The following is a 24926-nucleotide window of genomic DNA, read 5'->3' as shown; positions in this document are numbered from 1 at the left end:
ATGACCCCTTACTTGTGTCTAGCTTCATTCATTTATACTGTAGCAGGCACACAGTGTGCCATATAATGCTGTCGAGTATTTAATCCACATTGACATAACAAATCACAGATTCCTGCAGTTACACTGAAAAAAACGCAGGCTGGTAGAGGGAGCCCTTTCCTGTAAAACTTTTATACAGATCCAAAACTTCTATGCTGGCTATGAGATAAATGCTGCAAAAACTTCTCTGAAGCCTCATACATCATCTGTACAAAAACACAAACCAGAGGCACATGAATTGGTTTATATTTGTTTCAAATAATCGAAGCCAATAGAAACGGAATCATGTTCATAATGTAACATCAGCGCAAATCCACAACATTAAGAACACGAGGACACAATGCCCTGTTTGTGAAACATTATATGCACTGATTGATTAAAGGTAAAACTATTGGTCACATTCGTGAGGTTGAGCTGATATAGCATCAAACACACTGATAGCATCATCTTAAAGCCATTAAGGTTAATTTCGTATTAGTGTATAAGAGTTCAGGAGACAGGACATGTGTTTGGGTTTACAGCGCTCACCTCACATGAACACAATGCTGAGACTCGGACACTATGTCCATGATCAGTTCAACTATTTACACATGTTTGTTTACGTTTTTCCTCCAGATATACATAAATGCTCAAGTAGAAATTCTATTCAAGTTTTTAGCATCGAATTGAGCAGAATAAATAACATTTGAGTAATTAAGTTAGTGAAGAAAAAATTATGAAAAGTGACACAAATAAATGAAAAAGATCAAAAAATTTTATCTTCTCCGACTTCTTTTCTTCAACACTATGAAGTTACTAATTTAATGTACAATTAAACAACATCAAAAGAGAATAATAAAACAAAACTACAACTAAACTATAGTATCTTAAGGAAAATAAGCTTGAAAATCAAAAGATTTACTTGTAGTTGTGTTCTAATATCATGCTGCTTTTGTTATATTTAAAAGATTTTATTTTGTTACATTTATAAATATTATTCTTTCTGCAAACATGATTCAGTTGTTCAGACTGTTTCATCACTAAAGTACCGGTCACCAAACTCTAAATTTAGCACGTCACCGGGCAGATTCATTCTCAGGTAGGCTACACTGTGCCATCAGTAGAATATTCAAGAATGTTTCCACCTGTCAATCACACACCTGCTATGATGCCTGATACTGGTGATGCAACTACTGACTTTCATTTGAACTTGAAGGCTGCTGACAATCATAAACAGTGTTAAAAACCTTTCAGAGTGCCTGTTCACCTTACTTAACCTCTAAATTTGGCTAATGCCTTTAGATGTAAACAAACAAAAAATCTCTGCCATATACTGTTCTCAAACTGGGGTATGGGAACCCCATGGAGGCTCAAGGGGTTGCTTGGGCATCCACGAAAAATGTGAAAGGAAAAAAAACCCCCGATAATTTACCTAAATGTAATTTTAGGGCAGTCAAAGTTATGGTGTTAACTTAAGAAATCGATTAAATATGTTTAATACTGTTACATTATGTGCATTCCAAAACATTTGTTGAAATCATTAGATTAAATCATTTTTAAATCACTTATATTTGATCAGCCCCGGTTTTTAAATGTAAGAAATAATTTTTAAAGGTTTTAACATTTTACATTATTCTTAATGGGTAGAAAATATAGGCTACATAGAAAACATTATCCAGATATTGTTTTCAGCATCTCTTTTACTTTATTACACTGACAATATCAGTTATTTAGCATACAGTACAACAATTATTTAATTTAGCTATTACATATTGGCTTTATTGGGGCTATATCAGGCTTAATATGTTACGTACAAAAAGAGATTTCAGTAGGCTACAAATGAGCCTATGAAAATATAAATCTGCCATAGCCTATAGCCTAATAATCGCTGTAGGTTCTCTCGCAAAGGGATCATCATCTTTGGGGTCCTTTGCATAAAAAAACCCTGGTCTAAAAGAAGATGAAGATAATACGTGTAACTTCATTTGTATAGGCTATATAAACGCAACACGTTTTTGTCAGTATAGCCTACTTTTTTGTTTAATAATTACAGGCCAGACATTGCGCACGAACTTGACGTCTCAGTTTTTGAAGAGACTGTCCAAAATATCTAATATCATTACTCAAAAATGTCAATGCCATAAATCTGTAGCCTACCTAATCTTTGTTAATCCGGAAATGTGTTTGAAAATGCTTTACTCTGTGGAAATAGCGAAACCTCGTCGTCAAGAACATTGTGTGAACACAGTACCCTACTGTATCCTACTACATTCTCTTCGTTAATAATGCTGATCTTTTCTTGTCACATATACACAGTTAGAAACTTAAGTCGTTTACATGAATACTTGTATAAGTTTAATTTAATGTAAATGGGATACCTAATGTCAATGGAATGTCAACGCAAAACTCTAAAACCATTTTCAATTCTTACCAGTAAATGAGCGAAAGTCCATCAAAACGCTCGAGCTGTCTTCTTCCCCCGGGGTTCAAATAGGACATTGCATCCAACTCAAACGTTAAGGTTGAAATAGCCTGCTCTGGAAACGGAATTATATGCTGCCTCCAAATATGACCACCAGACACATCATCACCGCTATTTCATGTCATGCTTGTGGTTCGCACATGCAGCCTCGCTCAAGAGTCAGCGTTCATTCAGCATTAAATCAATGATACAGCAACTGCCGCGGGGGAGAGAGAGAGAGAGAGAGAGAGAGAGAGAGAGAGAGAGAGAGAGAGAGAGAGAGAGAGAGAGAGAGAGAGAGAGACTCAACTATGCCAGTTTCTAATCTGTAAGACACGTGGTTTTCATGCTGACCTGGTCGTCTGTTAGACAAAATCTACATCTTGTCGACAGCCCTCTGGTCACATTACTTTGACTTTGCCAAACTACAGGTAGGCTAATTTCTGTGTATGGATACTGGGATGTGTGAGTCTCTGGCTGCCTGTCAAGAACCATGAACTGTCTACCTAGAGCATTTTAGGGCATCGGTGTTGCTGATATAGGTAACTAAGCTTTGATTGGTTAATACAGAGATATACTTTGTAGAGGCCTATGTGCAGACAAACTGAGGTAAAGCCAATCACCGTTCAGCTTCAGGTAATTGAGATGAATAGAGCGGCTGTTGACCTGAGATTCGCTGCACTGTCTGCAGCCTAAACGCCAAAAGGGTTTCCAATTTCCTCACATAGACATTTGTTTGTAACACCAATATCTGTCCCTGTAGCTTCATACGTAAGCCAAATCAAAACCTGTCTACATTTGTTCTTTTGGTGCATAAACCATCACTCTCTGTAATTACTTTAATTAGAACTCAAACCCAGTATAGTAAATGTAAATAGGTAAAGGGTTCTGCAATACCTTTTACATAAAGAAGGATCATAAAATATGATGAATTAAAAAAAAATCAACTAGTCCCACTTTGTTTTGTGCTTTAGAATAGTTCTGCCATGAGGACAAACTTATAAAGGACACTACTATGTAACTCCTCCTTCATGTAGGCCTACATATGAACCAGAGAAGTGAGGAGAGTGATTTGTGTTTGACTGTGTAGATTCATCAAGTCTTTACGAAATAGGATTTTATGTCTTTTTCTTGAGAAAATCTGATATAGTAAAAACAGTTACACACATTTACCATGGTGTTCACTTTCACACCTATTGCAGTTATTGTTACTAATGTAGAATCACAATAAATTAATAGAGGCCAAGGACTCAAATAGTGTAAAGAAGCTTGGTTGAAAGGAGAAGTTGGTATGAATCAAAGCAACACTCCTGGTCAATTTAAAACTCTGTTGTTGTTCTTTAGAAAAATTTTGTTTAAGTTTAAATGTAAATTCACAATAAATGTATTGACAAAACTAAAATCAGAAATTTTCCCTTTGGCCAACATTGAAAGAATTTTCAACATTCGAGATCAATGTAATTTGCATACAGAATTCTGATCTATGTTCTTTCTCGCATCTGTTTGCAAACCGAATTCTGTTTGGCCTTTCTTTTCTTGCCACTATTTAACCACAGTGGTTTTATACACACACACAAAAGGCTGTTGAATCTGTCTATGAGAACGGCACTGCGACTGTATCAAGTTACCACTATTTTATTGTAGAAACAATAATTTAGTATAATATGGATATGGTATTCTCTTAACTACGGTTTTACCATGAAAACTATTGTAAAAGAGATTGCTTTGAGTATTTTGCTTCAAGTCAAAATTATTCAGTTCTGTTTACTGGCCATCATACATTATCCCAGAATAAGATGGTAAATGATCGCAAATTTGCCTGTAATCTTGTATCTTATTTAGCTTCAAACAAGCATATTATTGTATATATCGTTTTCTAAATGATGGTGCAAAATTTAGAGGTGTTATTTAGTACCTGATGCACCTTTTCCACGTCTCCCCCTAGTGGTGAAGTCTGGTAACGCAGGGAAGCGCACATCTACAGTACAAGCAAGCTAATTGCTGAGACAACTTTAGTGAGACGTCAGTGCAGTTAGCCATGTCATCCTCCAGACTCCTGGCATACATAGCCTACTTTACATTACTTATACTCAGTATTTAAAGTGTGTCGCAAGTTGCAGATGACTGTCACTTAATCAGTATCCACAGTTTCCACACTGCTGTGCATCATTTCAGCAGGTCTGAGAGTAAGCGATATTGACATCCTGCCTTAAAAAGAAAAGAGTCACTACGTGAAGTTCAGTGCCATGGTGACTACAATGCTTGACATACTTTGAATGAGATCATGAAGTGCGGCGTAAAGAGACAGAGAGAGTGACAGAAAGGGTGTGGCAGCGTGTTTTTAGATAACATAGTAGATCAGTGCACATAACTGCCCGTCCAGTCATTCTGTCAACATTCCTCCTTATCTGAAAGGCAATGTTCCTTTTCTGTCTTAAGCAAGCAGAGAGGAATTACAGCTTTCGACAGAAGATTCCCTAAAGTGACATTTTCAATAACACATCATATTGGTCACAGAACACTTATGGCTTCTTAAAAAGCATGTTTAACACTCTTTGTAAATAAATGAAATGGCTGGGCCCAGGCAGGATTGGCTGGTTTTCTCAGACCCTCCCCGTTGTAGAATGTAGGTGGGACTGTACCGTCTGCAATCAGACCCAGCCAAGCAGGTTCGTTCTGAATCTCATTCTTGACCTGGGTGTGGTTGTCACCTGTTCTCGATGTGTCAATGCCACTCAATGACTCTTTTATACATAGGCCTATACTTGTTACACTGACATAGCCACTTTCAGTTGTACATTTTCTAACCAGGCGTTTTGACAAAAACAATAGCAAATTCTGAAGGGATGAATAGAGTGATTAGCCAATGGTGGCTGAAAATCATTGCTCTGTTGAGATTTTCTGCTGGGGATTTGAGGTCATGGCCAGTCTGGTTTGCTGAACTGTGGCTGCATGGGCCATACCAGGATTGCTGCAACACAGCAGTTTTGTGTGTCAGAGGGTCTTTGGGAGGTTTTCAAACTCACTGAGCCTTGGCTTCCTGCTTTGTCCACAGTCTCAGGGAGGATTCAGCCATTCTCTGAGGGTGGACTCACTCTGCATGCCCGAAAGAGTTACCGAACCGCATGGAAATGTAGTACTGAGAAACCTAAAACACAGTTAAACAAAATCTTTAGTTTGTGGTATGGAAACGTGTACTGGTAAAGATAGCCCAACGATACAATACTATATGATACGATAGCGATACAATAGCAAACAAAACTTGAACCGTAAAGGTGCTGTCACATTTACTGTTGCTTGGCGAAATTTCATGGGTGATATCCAGTCATTTCAATTGGAATTTACATGACTGGGAATTTCGTATCAGGTTCAAGTTTTCCCCACGTTAACCAACAAAATTCTGCTTGGTTTGAAAGTGACTTCTGTGCTTTGTGCATCACTACACTGCTGACAACGGACAATGTACCTCTTTTGCCCGTTCCAAAAGGTGAATAATGCAGAGAAATAATAACTCTGGAGTGACATTCATCCCAATGTCATTAAATAAGTATGTTTGTAAACATGTGCAGTCTCAGAGCTACAGTCTCCATCTGTCCGTCTGTCCAAGTGTGTGACACAAAGAATATTTTAAGGATGAAATGAGAGTCTCTCACCTCTAGGTCTGCTCGACCAACTTCACAAACTGAATCATCAAACTGGTACAAATTCAGACAGACTAAAGCATTTACATGGTGAATTACAGTTTTAGCTGAAACAGAACATTTAAAGTAATGACATTTCTTGGCCTCTCATTGAAACAGCATTTTTAGTGGTTTTGTAAATGTTCCTCTTTGGCCTAAAGAAGTAATCTGTCTACAAACCCAAGTGTCACCTTTATCTGAAAGAAAAACGTGTGTAATGCAAGACTTTACGACTGCAAAGCGTATCCCCTTCAGAGACAAAAGTTGTAAAGCCATGTTGTCACCAACAATGTCTTAACATACCTCAGCGGATGACTAGCATATTTGAATCTTATGGTTTCTAGGTGCATGTTTAGGGACATATTGGAAAGAGAAACTGCGCGACACACCTTTAGCGACTAGAAAATGCAGTTGTGTATTTAACAAAGCAGGTGCTGACACTCCTGCCATTGAACCTTAAATCTTCACACCCGGAAAAACCGACACTCCTCTTTCATTAGAAATCAGAAGATTGATTAATGTAATTTCTACATTTGTTTTAGACATTTATTTTTTATAATTATTATAATTATTATTAATATAATATAAGTGACTTGTTTTTTTGTGTTTTACTCAAATGGTATAGCTACTGGTTTGCCTATTAGTGGAGGATTTTAAGAAATCCTTGATGTGAGACTCTGCTTTATTCTCAAACTGTCAGGTAGGGCAGTCTGTTATGGTTGATAGCTCAAAACTACATGTTTAAAATACTTTGGTCTCTCCACCCATGTTTGGATAATGCACCTTGGACTGAGAAAAATGCTCAGTGAAATGCAGTACACACCCAATAGTCCATACACGTTTATCACAGACAAGACTCGGAGGAGAATGAACGGTCATTTGTACCCCCCACCACTAAAGTCTACTTCACGATGGCCAATTGCACACAAGTTCATCGTTACAACTTTGAATTAAGTGTGTTGAGTTCCAAAGCAGGCCCATCCTGGCAGAGGAATGCTAAGAAACCCACACACAAGAAATACACTACAGTACTTCAAATCTGGTTGCACAGGTCTCGCTGCTGAATTGTGTTCTCATAATGTTCCACACATGTCTGTCAAACGCTTTAATCAGCTTCACTATGGGTGTGTAAGGGAATTCCAGCCTTTCACCTGTTTCATAAATTCCTGGTTCCAACAGGGTATTATTCATTATCGGCAGTGCATTCATACATCTATTCATTTGCATAGAATGTGTCATGACAAATTGATTTCTTGCCCTTTTCACTTGTAAAATATGTAGAATATGTAGTAGCTAGAATGTGGCAACAACAGTTGAGAAGACCCTTGAAAGCACATCTTTCATAGAAGAAACTGCAGGTAAAAAAATGACTCGTGCAAATCTAAATGTAAATGATACTAAAAGCCATTCACACATAAAGATCATTAGGAAGTGTTCTATATAAACACTGTTTGGTGTGGCGCATGTCAAAGTTAATATTTAAGCCCTTGGAATGGACTGTGTTCACTTTTAGCCAATTTCACACAAGGACTCCACAGTTGTAGCTTATCTTCGGGCATTCCTTTAGAGATGTGAAATAATATTGCATTGCAGCTATATTCATTATATCCATAGTAAGATGGGCTACTATAACACATTTCATGACTTCTACAGCATCAGGCATTGGGCTCTTTTTGCAGGATACTCATATTTGTTCACTTACTTTTGCAAAATGTACAAAGACCCATTTATCATAAACAATATTATCAAATATATTGTCACTGTACTGAAAGCAAATCCGATTATTAAAATATTATCTGAAAAATATTTATTTTGTATCAAGTTGATAGTATATTTTCCCAAATATTTGATGAGAAACACTGTTAATTAATTTCAGATTTATTTGTAAAGCTCTTTTCAACTTTGACTTACCCAAAAATACATTATTCTTTTCTTTTAAATTTTACACAGAGCCCCTATAGCACCCCTTTGCTTCACCCAGACCCCACATTAATTGCATATACATTAGTGTTGTTATTTACATACTATTGTAGTATTTAATCATATTTTAAATTATCTTTTGTTTTATATTTTCCGCTTTCATTTTAATTAACGTTTTAGTGATTTTGGTTATGTGCTTTTATCATTTTATTCGGGGTTTTTTTTCATATATATTTCTATTTACCTATAATTTATTTTTAAATGAAAGGTTTTGTCATTTTAACATAAACCGATTCTATTTCAGTTTGTTGCCATGAGGCAAAATTTTCATTTAAGTTTTATTTAAGTTTTATTTCAGCTTTATTTCAATTAACGAAAAGCAATTTAATAGTTTACATTTGACAGTATTCAACATGTAAGGGATTGTCTTGTGTTCTGTGACCTAGTTTTTAGTTCATTGCTATGCTTTCTAATTGATTTGTTTATGTTTTAGGCTACACCTGTTGTTAATTTAGTTTCATTTACCAGTGTATTTAACTCGTCACGATTACACCAGTTGTTCTGTTTTCTAGTTCCTAGTGTTCTGAGTGTTTGCAAAGACTATAGATTATTCTATTATGAATGGGAGAAACCGCAACATGCAATATGGCGGAATACGTAAAAAGCCTTCTAAGTAAAAGAACCAATCGCTGATTGGTAAAGTCATTGAATCACTGCAGCTGCTGTTAGAAGCTCTCACAGAAACCTGAGACTTGCGCTTAGGACTCCACATGCGCATCGGCTCGTCTAGCCTGAAAAAAAAAACGCTTTTTTTGCACTATTTGAGCACAAACAGCATCTATGGGGCAGTTCATGTCAGATTTTGTTGCTGATTTGAAATACGTTATTTAATTGTGAGTTTGGCAAGCGGTTTTTCGAGATATCAGGATTCCCCTAGTCAAGTATCTTGGTCTTGGATGCCCGAAATAGCTGCCTGGAGGCGTTGCAAATATGGCCACCGAGTGGAACAGACTTTCCTTGAAAGGGACTTTGGTGTTTGTTTAATAAACTTTGATACTGCTGCAAATAGATCCTTCTCGTCATTGTTTTTGCAACCAATTGTGAAAACACACTAGTTCACACTTGTACATGTTTATATGCACTTTAAAAACTTTTAAAAGGCTCTGAGCTTCTTTGAGTCTGACGATATTCAGGTAGTTACATCAGCATAAAATATTCAAATATTTGAATTTGGTTTGAGGTCAATGCAGCTGATCAATGTATTTGAGGGCTAAAGCCTGTTGACACTTTGCTATTTGTTTTAGTCTACTGCACTTCTTCAGCTAACCATGTGTCATTGTATTCTTGTTTTTCATTCATGTTTAACTGTAATTCAGATAACCAAAATGCATCCTGGGTCAACTTGAAATTATACGCCCTCGGTAGAAATAATTTGTCCTGTTCTCTGTTTACTTGTTTTTGCTATCTTCACCTGACACCTGTTGAATTGGTCTTTGAAAAAATACATTATTTATACAGCGTGAGGCCTAAGGCATGCTGTAAAATGGAATATTAAGAGAGATATTGAACACCAAACTAGTATTGCTGTTGCTTTTCCATCTGCTTCCATTCAAAAACAGACAGTAAAAACACACACAAATACACACCCCCAGATGACTCATTGTTTAGCCATCCAACAATACCCGGTTCTCATGACTTCTTCCTCTGTTGGCACTAAGAAGGGTCCTCTAGTGACTTCTTAGCTGCTCTGAGCATGAGGCCCTGTTCAGAGACAGTTGCGATGTTTTAAATCTTTATGTTTCAGATATGTACCACGGCTATAACAATGAAAACTGCTCTGCAGTTTAACATGCTCAGCAGTCTAAAAAAAAAGGTCTGGCTTTTAAAACTCGAATCTCACAAAGTAGCATCCCAAACAAAAGTCGGGCTGGTAATGTAAACTCTCTGTTAAGCTGACACTCAAGTATTGGAGAAAAATGTGTTATGTGTACCCAGAACTTTATGGGGGGGGGGGGGGGGGGGGGGGAAAGCCATCAATAAGACATGCTAATTTGTACTGTGGTGCATGTGTTCATGAGAAGCTAGAGTCATTATACATTTTGGTGTCATTAACAAGTTGGTGTTTGTGATTTGCCCTTTTTATAGCTAAATATTAAATAAACATCAAAATTAAAGTAGGCATGAAACGGAAGTTGCAATAGTCTTTTCATCCCTATATTTTTATGTATATCCGAGTGAAAAATCAGGTCCTGCCTTGAAATCAGTCTCTCTTGGGAACCCAGGCATTCCAATTGGATCAATTTTCTTTTGAAATGTACTCTCTTTAGTTACAATTCCTACAAAATCATCTTATGATAAATGCCTTTTGCTCTACGCTATAATGACCTTTAATGTCTGTAAGTTAGTTTATACTAGCATATCAGATACACGCATTTGCACTTACTCTACATGTTTTTTTCCCCTTATAAATATTGATTGGGTGGTGGGGTTAAAATATTATTAATTTAAAATGTAAAAAATTTTGCAAAAATTAACAAAATGTTGAACAGTCAACTGTGTTAACTTAGTTAATAATTTTGAATATGTTTGTTAAATGGTAGTTTATGTAACATTGAATTGGCCTCAAGCACAATATAACCAAATAATCACAGTAAACGCTGATGTGTCTTACTTTTCTGAATGAAACAACATAGCCTAGCCTACTATATTGATTAAAAGTTTGCTCTTAAGTCTGAATATTAGCCTGTTAAATGTATCCCACGAAAGTACATTAGTAACAGGGGCGACGCCTCTGTTTCGATAGGCTGCAGGTATGTCTCTCAGAAAGGGGCGGACACCAGCCCGTGGTTTAAATGGGCTTGATGTTTTTAAGCAGGACTAACCTTGAGAGCTCCTGTTCGTGGGAGGATAGTTGCGGTTTCGCTCATTGTGGGCGTTGTATGTGAGGTGTAGCTGTCCTGGAAGACGCTTCAGGTAGTTGAACGACAAACACCAGTGGGATCCTAACTGAGCCATTCTAACAAGCTAGACGGGTGTTGGAGAAACACCGCAACTGTCATCATGTTCAAGAAAAAGACTGCAAAGACCAATGCGACCATCACTGAAAAAAGGTCGGTGGCAACCGGATACACTTAAGTTATACGTTTTGTTGGGATGAGGACTTTCATTCGCGTCACTGAGGAGTCGTGCGGAGCGGCGCGTGCGAGTGTTTTAACTCTGTCGCGCTTCATTATCTTTGGTTTGTAGTAGCTACATTAGCCACGGTGGGCAATAGGCTGTAACCTGACATTTTAAATATCAATTTCTGCTAAATCGGTTTTGGGCTTGCTTGACGTGCGGTTACTGTAGTAAAGGGTGTGGCGCTGTAACAGGTTGGATAACTTTCACTGAGATATTGCGTGACTTGCGTGATTACTCTGTACTAAACAGAGTAGACTGATGTAAATTGATATTAGAGAAATATACAGTAGTCATTTAAATGTATTATTTATAATTTATTGTTAATATCAACAGGCTATTATTAATATTATTGTATCGACTGTCAATGCTACATTATTAACACTAAACAACATTATTATATGCCTATATTATATTTTATATTATATTTTGTTGCATAGGCTAGTTCTCAAATGACATCTGTATCAGTAGGCTACAGGCTGGAGTCTACATATTTAGGGAATGTTTAAAGAAAGCTAATTTGTTAAGGGTAAAAGTTTAATCAGAGTGACAATTTCAAGTTCAAACAAGCATAAACTACTGATCTTCTGATAGATGAGTCTAGCTTCGAGCTTTGTTCCTGCAGGACTATAGGACACTAATATAGTAGGGTAGTTCACTGCAACTATGGAAGATTTTACTCTAGGAATATGGTTTCAGTTTGAATCAAAATTACTTTATTGGTTACAGATGCACCAAAAAAAACCACATAGTTTTCTGTTTAGGTCATTTTTGGGTGTCGTTCGACTGTGCTACACACAATGGGTCCCCCAGTGTCAAATGTGCCAAGTTTTGTGACTTGTCTGTCTGCTTTTGACAGAAGCAAGGCATGACGTACAGAGATATGGGCAGTTTGCTTGCAGTGAACTGTAAAAGGACAAAATATCTTAGTCTATTTCATAACACTGTTCTTAAGATATCTGGATTTCATAGTTTGTTTTTGCATTTGTATATTTTTGGATATGGGAACACCTTTAGAGAAGGGAAGCGAGCATCAAATAATAGCTTGCCATATCCAGAGCTTCTTCTCAAATCAGATTAAATAATTTTCTCTTGACCGCAAAAAAAAAAAAATATATATATAGATAGAGCTTTGTTTTTCTATTTTGCTTTAATGGTTGTTTTTGATTAAATAAATGACAACAGCAAGCATAATCTCTTTCTTTAACAGTCCAGCTGTGTTTTGTCACACCTTTTGATGGGTTTCACATACAGATGCATTTATTTCAGGTGACAGAAAGTCTTTTTAATTCTTCTTGCATGTGTGAATAAAACCAGTTAGACCTGTTTCACTTTCTAACGCCCTCGTTAAAGCCAGCTTCTTGTTGTAATTATCATCCTCATTTACATATCTCACTCATAATTCAGTTCTACGGTTGTTGTTGTTTTCCAGCTCAAATGAACACAAAACTGTGTTTTCTTATTCATGACATTATCATTTTAGCCAGTGTAAGCTATTTATAACTGCCATTAACATGCACTAACCTTATTATTAATGATTCATGCTATTGTATGTTCAAATAACATGCCTTGTCCTTAAGGCAAATACGGCCCAAGGTGCGTAATTTGTTTTCTGATCAAGTTTAGTCATGTCCGCCGTGCACTGTCAAACAGTGTTTTCCTAGAATTCGTAGAATACACTAAAACTATGCTAGGCTGCAGTTATGTTGAACAGCATTTCAGCATTTTTTTTTCAGTACGGTTCAGCTGAGACAATATTTTTTGATAGCACCACCAAGGTTCTCCTAACAGATCTGAAGTCTGTGCCAGATGATGTGGAATGAAAGTGTTTCAAGTCCTGTGTTTATTTTCAGAGCATCTCAGCATGACAGATAAGTGAAGTGAGGTGTTATGTCCTACATCCAGAGATTCAACATAACAAATCTACTACATTTGCTGTAGTATTTTGGGAAAATGCAGACTGAAAATTTTACATTTGGCTCACTGAAAATATCAGACTGCACCAACAAAAACTAATTTCCTTTTATTTCACCACAGACCAGTTGAGATTGATTTGATGACCCTGATTGACAAGTTGCAGAAGAATGCAGACAAGGTGGAAAAGAACATCCTTGAGACAGAACAGAATCTCAATAGGGTAGGTACAGTAAACGCGTCTGTGTATTACAAATCAAAGCCGTTAAGCATGTTAATGTCATCTTTAAATGTGTCCATTTAGGGTTAAAATAGTGGAAAGTTTATGCCAGTGTTACTTTAGTATTATGTATATACTATTGTAGTATTTATCAGTATCTTGAATTAGCTTTTATTTAAAAAAAAAAAAAAGTTTTCATTTACATTTTAGTTTGTGATTTTTGTTACGTATTTTTGTCATTTAATTTGTTTTATATATATATTTTTACATAGCTTTAATTAATTATTATTTAAATTCAAGTTTCAATAATTTTGAATACTTTTAGAAGTTTACGTTTTTCCATCTAATATTTATCATTTATATCATCCCAGCTTTATTTCAATTAACGGAAATTAAAAGTTCACCCAGAATTTTTATTATTTACCCTCATGTAATTCAAAACCTATATGATTTTGTTTTCCTTCTATGTAACACAAAAGAAGATATTTTTAAGAATCTTAAAAAAATTTTTTATCTCTACCGTGAAAGACCCCATTGACTTTCTGGATATGGGAGGGAAAAAAATCATATATAATTTTACAAATTCTTTTGAGTTACACAGATGAAAGTCATACAGGTTTGGAATGACATGAGTGTGAACTATCCCTTTAACTATTGTTACATAACTATCATTAATTGTGTTGCTCATTGATGTTTCTAGGATATCAGGAAGATCAATGAAGGCAAGCCGCCCCTGTACCAGGAAGACACCAACAAGAGGATCCAGAACTCACTGGAGCTGCTGAATAGCCTGGATGAAGATGCATCCCAAACCACCCGTTTGCAGCACCCTCAGGCTGAGATGATTGAGAAGGAGTAAGTTTTTATAGCCACCTTCAAACTGAAATATCTGATAGTATCTCATGCTATATGCCATGCAAGGAGAACTATATGCTGTGAAAGCTTATGCTATGGGATTGTGGATGACTAATTTTTTTTCTCCTCAATGAAAAAGTATGAGACAGCTGCGAGTGCGTGTGAGGAAGCTCCAAGAAGATCATGATCGCATTTACAACATCACACGATCTGAGCAGGTTCCCACCGTCAACTGGGGAAAGATGATGGATGAGAAACTGGTGTGTATCTAATCTGTTTCTTTCTTTCTTTCAAATATATGATTTCAAATGCAAATGATTCATGGTCAAATATTTTCGGATGTAGGCAAATGTGAACAACAAAGGATTCGGACAAGATCTGCCCACCATCGAGAATGAAGTGGAGGAGCACAATATTTTCCACAGTGAAGTGGAGGCATTGGCTCCGTATATCACTGCAGACAAGGTAAAACAAATTTAACTGATGGTTTTAAAATAAAATGCAATACGAGAAGAATATTTGACCGTTTTGAACAGTCATGCGAGTGGCATCTGTGACTCATTTGCTTACTTGCATAACAGGACGGTGTGGATGGCCACCAGGCGAAGTACAAGAAACTACTGGTGAGATTTCACTTTCTGCCTTTAATTTGCTCCCTAGTGTTGCTCTGAAGTTGTACTAGTAAAAGACTGAGAGTTAGTTGTCAATTCACGTGTCTCACCATGTATTTCACCATGTCCATTGCAGGCGAGCTCCGCAGCACGTCAGAAGAACCTGCTCAGTCTGAGAGATTACATGCAGCGCTGCACCAACGAGCTCTACTGGATGGACCAGCAAGCTGATGAGCGAATCACATATGACTGGAGCGACAACAACCTGGACTACCCTGCCCGAAAGAGGCAGTACGAGGTAAGGCTTAGTGGTAATACAAGTCTAGGTGGCACGAAGACTTTCGAATATGCTTTCATGATTGAAACCTCCTACAAAGTATATGATTATAGTACTGAAATGCTTATAAATAAACTACTTATAAATATTTGTTAACATGCTGCTTGACATCTTCATCAGAACTTCATCAGCAAGTGTCTGGAGTCTAAGGAGAAAACCATCACCCAGCTGAATGAAGATGGAGAGGAATTTATTGAGCAGAACCATCCGGGGAAAAATGTCATTGGGGTAATATTACAAGCCGTTTGCTATAATGATTCATTTTCCACCCATTACATTTACAGTCGAACACGGGCAGTAAAACTGCATTAAAATACATTGGGCACCGTTTCAGGCATTCTGGGATGTCGTTTTTGTAACTATATATTTTACAGTGTATAACTGTATAAAGTACTATTGGGCTAGCACACATTAAAACTGCAATGACTGTAAATAAACTAAACTTAAAATATTGCTTCAGTGCACATAGCTAAATAACTAAAGAAAAAAATTTAAAAATAACATTTTAAATTAAATCTAATCAAATGTGATCATTTTAAGTACCGGTATTCTCAAAATGCCAATTTCTATCTAAATAATAAGATGATACATACATTTCAAGCTGTTGTGGTATAGTTGTATATGCTTATTCTAAAACATGTCTTGGTTTTAGGCACACATGGATGCCGTGCATGCGGATTGGAAGGAATACCTCAACCTGCTCATCTGTGAAGAGAACCACCTCAAGAACATGGATGACTATCACAAAGTCAGTCTACATTTTACACACTAATTTCCTGTTCCATATTCTATATTGCTTTCAGACTTGCTCAGTTGCATTATTCCTTTTTTTTTTTTTTTACAGTTCCACAAGGATGCAAGAGACACCAACGATTTGTTGAAGCGCCTGGAGACCGAGATCAACCAGAAGTATAATCCAGAGTTTAAAGACATGTACCAGATGGAGGGGCTCATTACTGACCTGGATGTAAATATATTGTTTAGTTTGGCACCTATATTGAATTTCTTTTTAATTCATATAATGTGTATATTAAATTATTAAAGAATTAAAAGGTGTCTTCGCTATCTAAGACTGTTTTTGTTTGTATTGGCAGGATCAGGCAAAGGCCATGGGTCATTTTGACGAGCGACTGAAAAGTCTTCAGAAGCGCAGCCTGCAGGTGCTCCCTCTGAAGTACCGCAGGGATACTCCTCAGAAACTGCTTCCTATCGAGGCTCTGTGTGAATACGAGGCTAATGAGGTATGGAGTTTGAGCTCTCGCTCACTCTATGCATGCAGCTTAGAGCTCCGCTAATACCAGTCAGTGAAACATCAGCTATTATCATGAGTAAGCACAGAAAACCGTTACACTCTGTCTCTGCTCGGGTTTTCGGAGTCCCCCATCTAATGTATTTAAATCCTTAAGACGGCCTTCACCCAAACGATTCATCTCATATAAACCTCTGGAGACGTGTGCAGGGGATTTTGTACGGATTTCACATATATTTGAGGAATTTGTGTGTTTTTTTGCTGCAATATCAAGTTGAAACAGCTTACTTTGCTTATTTTGAACGACACAGGGTTCAATTTTGCGAGGGGAGCGGTACACCCTGCTCAAGAACAATGGGCCCAAATGGGACGTGAAGGATGCAAATGGCCGCACCATGAGTGCTCCAGGAGTGTGCTTCATAATCCCGCCAACCGACCCTGAGGCTGTGGGCGTTGCTGACAAGTGGGTATTACTTGATATCTGTATATGTCATGTGTAAATGTGTCAGTTGTGTCTAATATGATTTTTTTTTTTTTTTTTTTTTGTAGTCTAATAAACCAGCACAAAACCATCAAACAGAAAGTAGCCAGTAGCAAATCTGCACTACAGGCACGACTGCCAGAGCTAAGGAAGGAGAGTACAGGAGGTCAAGGTTTGTCTCTTACGTTATGATAAACTTAGATGCAAAGCTCTCCTAAAGAGAGTTAAATACTTCATTCATTCTTACCTCCAGCCTCAGATAAACAAGAGCAGCAATGCCGTCAGCTGATGGCAGGACTGGATAAAGTGGTCAGTGATCTGGATAAGCAGGAGAAGGCCATTTACTCTCGTGTGCGCCCCCCACTGGAGCAAACACGTCCTGTTCAAGACAGCTCTGACAGGCTACAGGACATAAAGGTGCAAAGTTTGGTGTCTTAATGTTTATTCTGTAGTGGACAACAAGTGTCATGTGTCTGACTAAATGTACTCATTATAAAAAAGTACTCATTATAAAAAGTTAATTCTAATAATGTTCATTATCATTATATTTCAGTCACATTAGTACAGTGGTTCTCAATTGTTTTTGGTGATGTCCATTTTTAAAGAATAAAAATGTTAGTTTGAATCTTGAGTGCACATTTGAAAGTCATAAGGCCCGTTCACACTAAGAACGATAACTATAAAGTTATATAATACATAGGATAAGATGTACTTCTAAAAATCATTTTAAATATAAAAGGATAGCAGAGTCCACTATATCGATTAGCAGCACAGTGAAACAATTTCATTGGAATCACTTTCAGAATAATTTTTTTCTAGCTGATGAAGGATAAAAGCAGTGAAAGCCAATCAGAATCCATCCTGGTTTAATACCTCAAACAGTTAAAGCGACAGACAACATAAACTGCAGCATGCACTAAGAAACAACAGAACAATATCATCCGCTGGTGTGGAATCTAATATAGCTATTGTTATAGTTATCTTGGACACACTTTAGTTTAGGGTCCAATTCTCACGATTAACTAACTATTAACTATGACTTTAGCCTCACTAAACTCCAAAATTACTGATTATTAATAGTTAGTAAGGCAGTTGTTAAGTTTAGACTTTGGGTAGGATTAGAGATGTAGAATATGGTCATGCAAGTACTCCATGTAAAAGTGAGCAAGTATCTGAAATGACCCTGACATCCAGTATTTTCTTCATAGGACATTACTTCTGCTGTTCGCAAGATAGAGCCAGAAAAGTCTGCAAAAGTACAGGAGGCTGAGACTTTCCTCAAATCCTCTCCCAAATGTTCAAGTGCACCACAGCTCTCCTCCAAGGTGGATGAGACTAACAAAAAATACAACAAAGTCGATTTGCTGTTGAAGTGTGCGGGTGACAAGTAAGTACACCTCTTTTTTTATCTTTTTTTTTTCTTACAACGGGATTCAAGAATGTCATGCTAAATGAGAACCTGATTTGTGAGCCTAAAAATTGTACTTTTGTAGACTGCAGAACTCCTATCAGCTGGAAAATTCTCTGCAGAATGGCAAAGCTATACTGTCCACCTACGAAAACAAACTGGCAAGAGAGGAGGTTGCCCCATCTGACCCCACCTCACTGGAGAAGACCCAGCGCGAGTTGGCGGTGAGCTTTGTATTCCATGCCACTTTTTTTTTCTCATGATACTTTTTTCCAAGATTCACTATATTCAATCATGTCTGATGTATCTTTGTCTCCAGGACATTACATCTGAGCTAAGGAGCAAAAGAGCTATTATCACAGAGTCTGAGCAGAACCTGAGAGATGCCAAGGCCAGCTGCAGCAATATGGCCGGCAAAGTGCAAGAGCATTGCCCTGATATTGAGAGGCAAGAAGCTGATGTTCAGAAACTCAGCAAACGCTTTGACAACCTGAACAGACAGACTGAAGCCAGGTGAGTTCATATTAAACCAAAGTTATTTCAAATGCGACTGTACTTTAAAAAAAATGTCATAAGAATTTAATTCAGATTAGTCTTTAGTATACTGTATTATTTATATTACATGTAAAATGAATAGGATTGTTTTCATTTATTAGTGTTTACGGTTACACTTTACTGCAATTTGTTAATATTAGTTGTTAAACTTAGTATCATGAACATCATTTAATAATCCATTTTCATTTATAAATTTACTATTGTTCACTGTTAATTCATGTTTATTCATAATACATACATTAATGTTAATTTATACAACTTGAAATGAAAAGAATTATCAAAAATTTACAGATCACAAAGTCTGCAAAGAGCCAAAACCGCCTTCGCCAACTACCACAATGACTATGACAACCTCAATAGCTGGCTTTCTCGAGTACCAAACTATGAGCCACGTGAAACTGATGACATCAAACAGATTGATGCAAAACTGAAAAATCAAAGAGTAACCTAACTTCTATAGTCATTTCCATTCAATTACAATAATTGCATTGTAATATTACAAATTATATTTATTTACCGAAACCATGTTTGAAATGTACAGGTTCTGCTCTCTGACATCACAAGAAAGGAATCAGACCTGAACAATGTGTCAAGAAATGCACAGCTTTATCAGCAAGCAGTCAAGGTACTAAAATCTCAGTCTATTACTTGCAGAGAATTATCCTACTATCATATTTATGCAAAGCTTTGTGAACTCCTTTGTGCCGTGGCTTTCAGGACTATGAAAATGAAGCAGAGCGGTTTAAATCCATCCTTGACCTTGAAGATGGCTTGGTTCCCCAGACATACAAAAGGACCAGACTTGAATCTCCTGCCTTGAAAGTGAATAGAGAGGTGAATATTTTTGAAAAGTAAACAGTTTCCTGGATCAAGTAATTAGAAAATGTTATAGTCTTTTTAATGAGAACAGTTTTTCCTGACTGTTGAAGTTTAAACATGTTGTGTTCTAAAGGAATCTGCAATTGAGGCTAAATTCACTGAAGTGAATGCTGTGAACAAGCAGAGACTGCAGAACCTTGAGTTTGCTCAAAGCCTTCTTAACCAGGTAAAACACATTATCATATGCTATGCGTACAAATAACAATAGCATGGTATAAGCATTGCTTTTTTAGTGCTGTCAAATCAATTGACCGTTCGCAAAGACCCGCCCCCTTTAGTTACTGTCGCTATGTCCGACAAGCTACGCCGCTCTCACGCCACACTATGTTCTCACGCAGTGAAAAATACATCGCGGAGCAGAGAGCACACTGACAACGTGCTGATAGACAGGACAGAACAGGTTACTTTTTATATTAAACATATTAAACAAAGTCTCCCCTTTCAAATTTTGTCATTTTTTAAAAGAAATTTAAACAATAAATACCGTTTTGTGGCTCTTTAATGTGTCTGACAGATCGCTGTAGAGCCTCAGTTAAAGCTGCTCGTGAACCGATCATCTCTTTCTTCTAGTTAATTTATAGCATCAAATAAACATAAGAAGGAATGTTGTTTTAACCACGGAAAGGCGTGAGTACACTCCGTTTTTCAAGTTCAAATCCTCCCATGTTAATCTACTAACCCTCCTGACTGCTTTGTCGGACAAAATGGCGGATGGCGAAGTATGATTGGTCAGATCACTTGTCAATGAAGCTCGCTGTGAAGGGTCAATTAATCGCGATTAATCACATCTAACATAAAAGTTTGTTTACACATAATATATATGTGTGTGTGTGTATATATATATAGTATTATATATATTATATATATTATATATATATATATATATATATATATTTATATATACACACAAACATGTATTATGAAAACAAACTTTTGTGTTATATATATGATTAATCGATTTGACAACACTACTTTTTTTTTTTTTTTTACTTATTATACACATTCAATATTTTATAATTCTTTATAGCAACCAGAAGTTTCAATAATGAAGCAAGAGGTCCAGTCTGTGAGATCATCAGCCCCAGGCGAAGAGCCCTGGAGAATCAAAAAACAGCTTCAGGAAGAAATTCAGCGTAGAGACCAACTGGAAAGGGAAATTCAAAGTGTACAGACTGACATCTATTTACTAGAGGGCCAGAAACCACAGGATACTATCGTCAAGAAAGAGCTCATCAAACAGGTGCCTGACCCTCAACTGGATGAAGAATATCACAGGATCCAGCAGAAGCTCTTAGATGAAAGCAGGACCAGTCGTGTCTTAGAGAGTGAACTAGACACGCTGCGTATAAAGCTGCGTGGTATTGAGACCGAAATGAAAGAGGGAGCTCAGCAGTACACAGTCAAAGAGGTGCTCCGCATTGAAAGGGACAGGGGGCAGGAAGAAGATCTTAGGAGACTAAGAGAAGAGCTAGAGGAAGTCAAGCGGCTAAAGATGGTCAGAGAGAATGAAATCATTCAGATTCAAAAGCAAGTGACTATTCTTGCAGAGGAGAAAAGCAAGGAGCATGAAATAATCACTGAGGAGGAAGTAATTACGGTTCAAAATGACCCTCGACTTGAGAGCGAGTACAGATTGTTGCTAGACCAGAAACAAAAAGAAATTAACACCCGAAAAGAACTTGAAGATGAGCTTCGATTCCTGCAGGAGAGATTAAGGCGTCTAGAAAAGGAAAAGGCAATGGCTGAGGAAAAGATCTCCATCAAAGAAGTTGTGAAGGTTGAGAAAGATATTGCTTTGGAGAGAGAGGTAGAAAATCTGAGAAGACAGTATGAAGATGAAAAAACAAGGCGCAGCACTTCACTAAGAGAGAAAACAGACCTTAACCGCAAGATTACCAGTCTGGAGGAAGAGAAGTCAAAGGTCATAATCCAGGAGAAAGTCCGTGAGATTGTTCGACCTGATCCGAAGGCGGAAACAGAGGTGGCAAATCTTCGACTTGAACTGGTGGAGCAGCAGAGAAGGTGCAGAGATTCAGAGCAGCAGCTTAAGTCCCTTCAGGATGAAGTGACAATGCTAAGAAACAGAGGCCCACAAATTGAATACACCGAGACAATCAAAGAGGTCATCAAATACAAGATTGACCCAGAAACAGAAAGAGAACTGGAGAAACTCAGGAATGAAATTGTGGATAAATCCCACCAAACAGAGAAGTTCGAGATGGAGATCCTCCAACTCAAAGAGGAGATTCAAAGATGGAAAGACACCAAGCCTCAGATTTACACCAAAGAGATCGTAAATGAGATCATGCAATACAGAGAAGATCCTAAAACTAAGGAGGAGATTGAGAGTCTCAAGCGGAAACTGTCTGAGGAACAGAGGAAACGTTTGGACCTGGAAAACGAAAGGGCTGCAAATGAAGAAAGGATCAGGCTCAAGAAGATCGACTTGTCACAGGTGAGGGAAACGATTGTCCAGCAAGAAGTTGTGAAGATGGAGAAGGATCCAATCCTGAGGTCAGAATGTGACACCTTCACTTCAAATATCAACAATGAGCAGAAACAGAGAGAGACCTTGAAAGAAGAGCTGATAAGGCTGCAGCATCAAAAGGCTGATTTGGAGCTCCAGCTTGAGGATCTGGAACGTGAACGCAGAGCACGCAGAGATGCGGAGCTTGAAATTCAGAGGTTGAGAGTTCGGCTCAATGAACTAGAGATTAGGGACACGGAAAACAGAGAAAAGGTTACAGTAAAGCAAAAGGTTGTACTCCAGCAGGACCCTCAGCAAGAAAAAGAGCACTCTATCCTTCGTCTTCAGGTTGACGAGGAGAGGCACAAGCGTATGCTCTTGGAGAAGGAGTACAATGCCTTGTTGCAGCAACAAGAAATACTTGAGCGAACGGAAGTGCGTGAAAAAGTTGTGCGAACCGAAAAAGTCCAAGTCGAGCGAGACCCAGATGCCGAGATGGACATTATAAGGCTGAAGAAAAGCCTTGAAGAAGAGGAAAGGCGACGTCGTGAGCTGGACCAAGAGATTATCATCCTAAACTCAAAGCTTTCTGAGGTGGAGTTTACCAATACAAAATCATCTAAAGAAGTCGACTACATTCGCGATGAAAGCAACAAGCTACAGCAGGAGAACCAGCGCCTACAGAACGAATTAAGGAAGCTTCAATCCGAAATCCAGATCACATCAAAAGAAACCAGACACATCACTGAGTCTTCTCCGGCGGAGAATAGCAGGAACCTAGAAATTCGACTGGAATCCTTGCAAAGAGAACTCACAGAACTTAAACACATCAGAATGGAGAAGGACGAAGAGATTGAAAAGCTTCAGAAGAGTCTCTCTGCAATGAGAGTGAAGAGGGAGCAGCGAGAAAGTCACCTCCGCCGTTCAATTGTCGTCATCGATCCAGACACCGGAAAGGAGATGAGGCCTGAGGAGGCTTACAAGCTCGGTCTAATCGACTGGAAAATGTTCGTCAACCTTCAGAGTCAAGAGTGCGACTGGGAGGAGATCACCGTCAAGGGTCCGAGTGGCGAGTCTTCTGTTCTCCACGACAGAAAATCAGGCAAGAAGTTTGCCATTGATGAAGCTCTGAGGGCAGGAAGCATCACAAACCGTCAGCTGCAACAATATCAGAACAAAGAGATAAGCATCCAGGAGTTCGGTGTCATGCTGTCAGGCAGAGGCATATAAATTGCACCGGAAATCTCTTTTTATTTTCCCTTTCTCAATACAGTATGTATTTATTTAAAAAAAGCATTTTTATATCAATGCAAGATGGTGTTCCTTTATGGTTATGGTGCTGGATCTGGTTTAATGTTTTTATCACTATTCCCAAAGTGTTTTCATTAAAGATTAGCACTTTGAGGATGTTTTACTGAAATCTAGTTCAGTTTCACTGTAATCTGATCTAATACATGCATATAAAGTGTGTGCCTTAATGATAAAGTTATAGCCCTATCTCGCTTTTCATGCACTTTTCACTAGTCAGATTAATCTATTCTCCTTTCATGTATTTGATTTGAGATTAAAACATGAATGAAATGTGAATAAACCTGAGTATTGCGTGTTCTTTCCCTTCATCTTTATCATAAAGCAATAAAAGCTCAAACTATCTTTACAATCACTTTTTAGTTCACAAAACCATTGGGTGTCTTTTCTCTGGGGTTTAAATGATTACCAAACATAACACAATAAATTAGCAGACTGAAAATATGTTGATTACTTAAAATATATGACTCTTAAAAAGAGTAAAAATTTGTTTTGCAGGAATTTAAAGCCCCCTGTATTCAATAATGTTATCCATTCAAACTCATCTTTGATCACCAAAAAGGCATATTTAAAAGTTTTTTCCTGTGAAAAAAGTATTCATGCCTTAAAATAGCTGAAATGTAACTACACCCTTGCTTCATTTAGTATACGCCTAACCATGAATATGCAAATGAGCCCTGTCTCCACTCACACATACAGGGTCGTCCACAAGTTGATGTATCAGAATGGTAATGCGTTTTATGTATTGTTCTCTACGTCAGACAGTAACGGTAATTTATATGATTAGCCTTTAGCTCGACAAACAGCAAATAATGTGTTGCTAATGTTACACAAACCATGTTCCTGTTCACCATCTCAGAGTCAGACAGCTGCCTTCAGAAAATCAGCATCCCTCAAATGTTTTGAATATCATAGAACATCAGTGGAGAAAGGCATATAGTTCATCATAACATGTAATATACATCAAATACACCCGCTATACTGCTAAATGTACACGATTTTTCATATCAACAAAAAATATAACCTGGCCTCTCTTGAGATTCCCCTGCTTCCACAGTAATGATGATATGCTAAAGCCCGCCAGCACGTTGCCGTGATTTGGTAGTTTGTGACGCAAGAAACACCATGCAGCGATTTCAAACTGCGTTTTTGAGACTGTCTTTTTTCACTGCAGTTTTAAGTAAAACATACAATGGTGTTGACATGAATTTGCACGTTTTGTCTTAAAGGATTAGGCTAGTTCACTTTTAAAAAACCTTTTGCTGATAATTTACTCACCCCCATGTCATCCAAGATGTCCATGTCTTTCTTTCTTAAGTCAAAAAGAAATTAAGGTTTTTGATGAAAACATTTCTCCATATAATGGACTTCAATGGGCCCCAAACG

The 24926-nt window shown here is 37.6% G+C and overlaps 2 protein-coding genes across 5 annotated transcripts in view; one reads left to right on the top strand and one right to left on the bottom strand.

Moving 5' to 3' along the window:
- LOC307011039 (syntaxin-binding protein 4) overlaps positions 1-24926 on the bottom strand; it is a 69648-nt gene that overhangs the window by 44252 nt on the left and 470 nt on the right. Inside the window, exons 1-2 of one of the 4 annotated variants that reach the window (XM_079636306.1) lie at positions 17171-17307; positions 5506-5627 (exon numbers count right to left, since the gene is read on the bottom strand). In XM_079636306.1, coding sequence (XP_079492432.1) covers positions 5506-5555 — 50 coding nt within the window. In that variant the 5' untranslated portion in view covers positions 5556-5627; positions 17171-17307. Of the gene's footprint in view, positions 1-2449; positions 2697-5505; positions 5628-17170; positions 17308-24926 lie in introns of those variants that run through there. The other 3 variants (XM_079636305.1, XM_079636301.1, XM_079636303.1) reach the window with 3 other exon arrangements.
- On the top strand, positions 10878-23888 carry ppl (periplakin). The gene is made up of 22 exons (XM_079636176.1): positions 10878-11189; positions 13294-13393; positions 14091-14245; positions 14385-14505; positions 14591-14710; positions 14827-14868; positions 14993-15154; positions 15314-15421; positions 15846-15941; positions 16038-16160; positions 16288-16434; positions 16754-16905; positions 16992-17095; positions 17177-17340; positions 18132-18310; positions 18417-18555; positions 18651-18844; positions 19178-19328; positions 19428-19511; positions 19604-19720; positions 19839-19931; positions 20793-23888. Exons 1-22 carry the CDS (start codon positions 11140-11142, stop codon positions 23460-23462), a joined length of 5271 nt encoding a protein of 1756 aa, XP_079492302.1. The 5' UTR covers positions 10878-11139; the 3' UTR covers positions 23463-23888.

The sequence above is a fragment of the Phoxinus phoxinus genome (genome assembly GCF_949152265.1).
Source record: "Phoxinus phoxinus genome assembly, chromosome: 1".
NCBI classification, from domain to species: Eukaryota; Metazoa; Chordata; class Actinopteri; order Cypriniformes; family Leuciscidae; genus Phoxinus; species Phoxinus phoxinus.
Note: the sequence above shows the minus strand (reverse complement) of the source record. Positions and strands in the feature narration are given on the sequence as shown.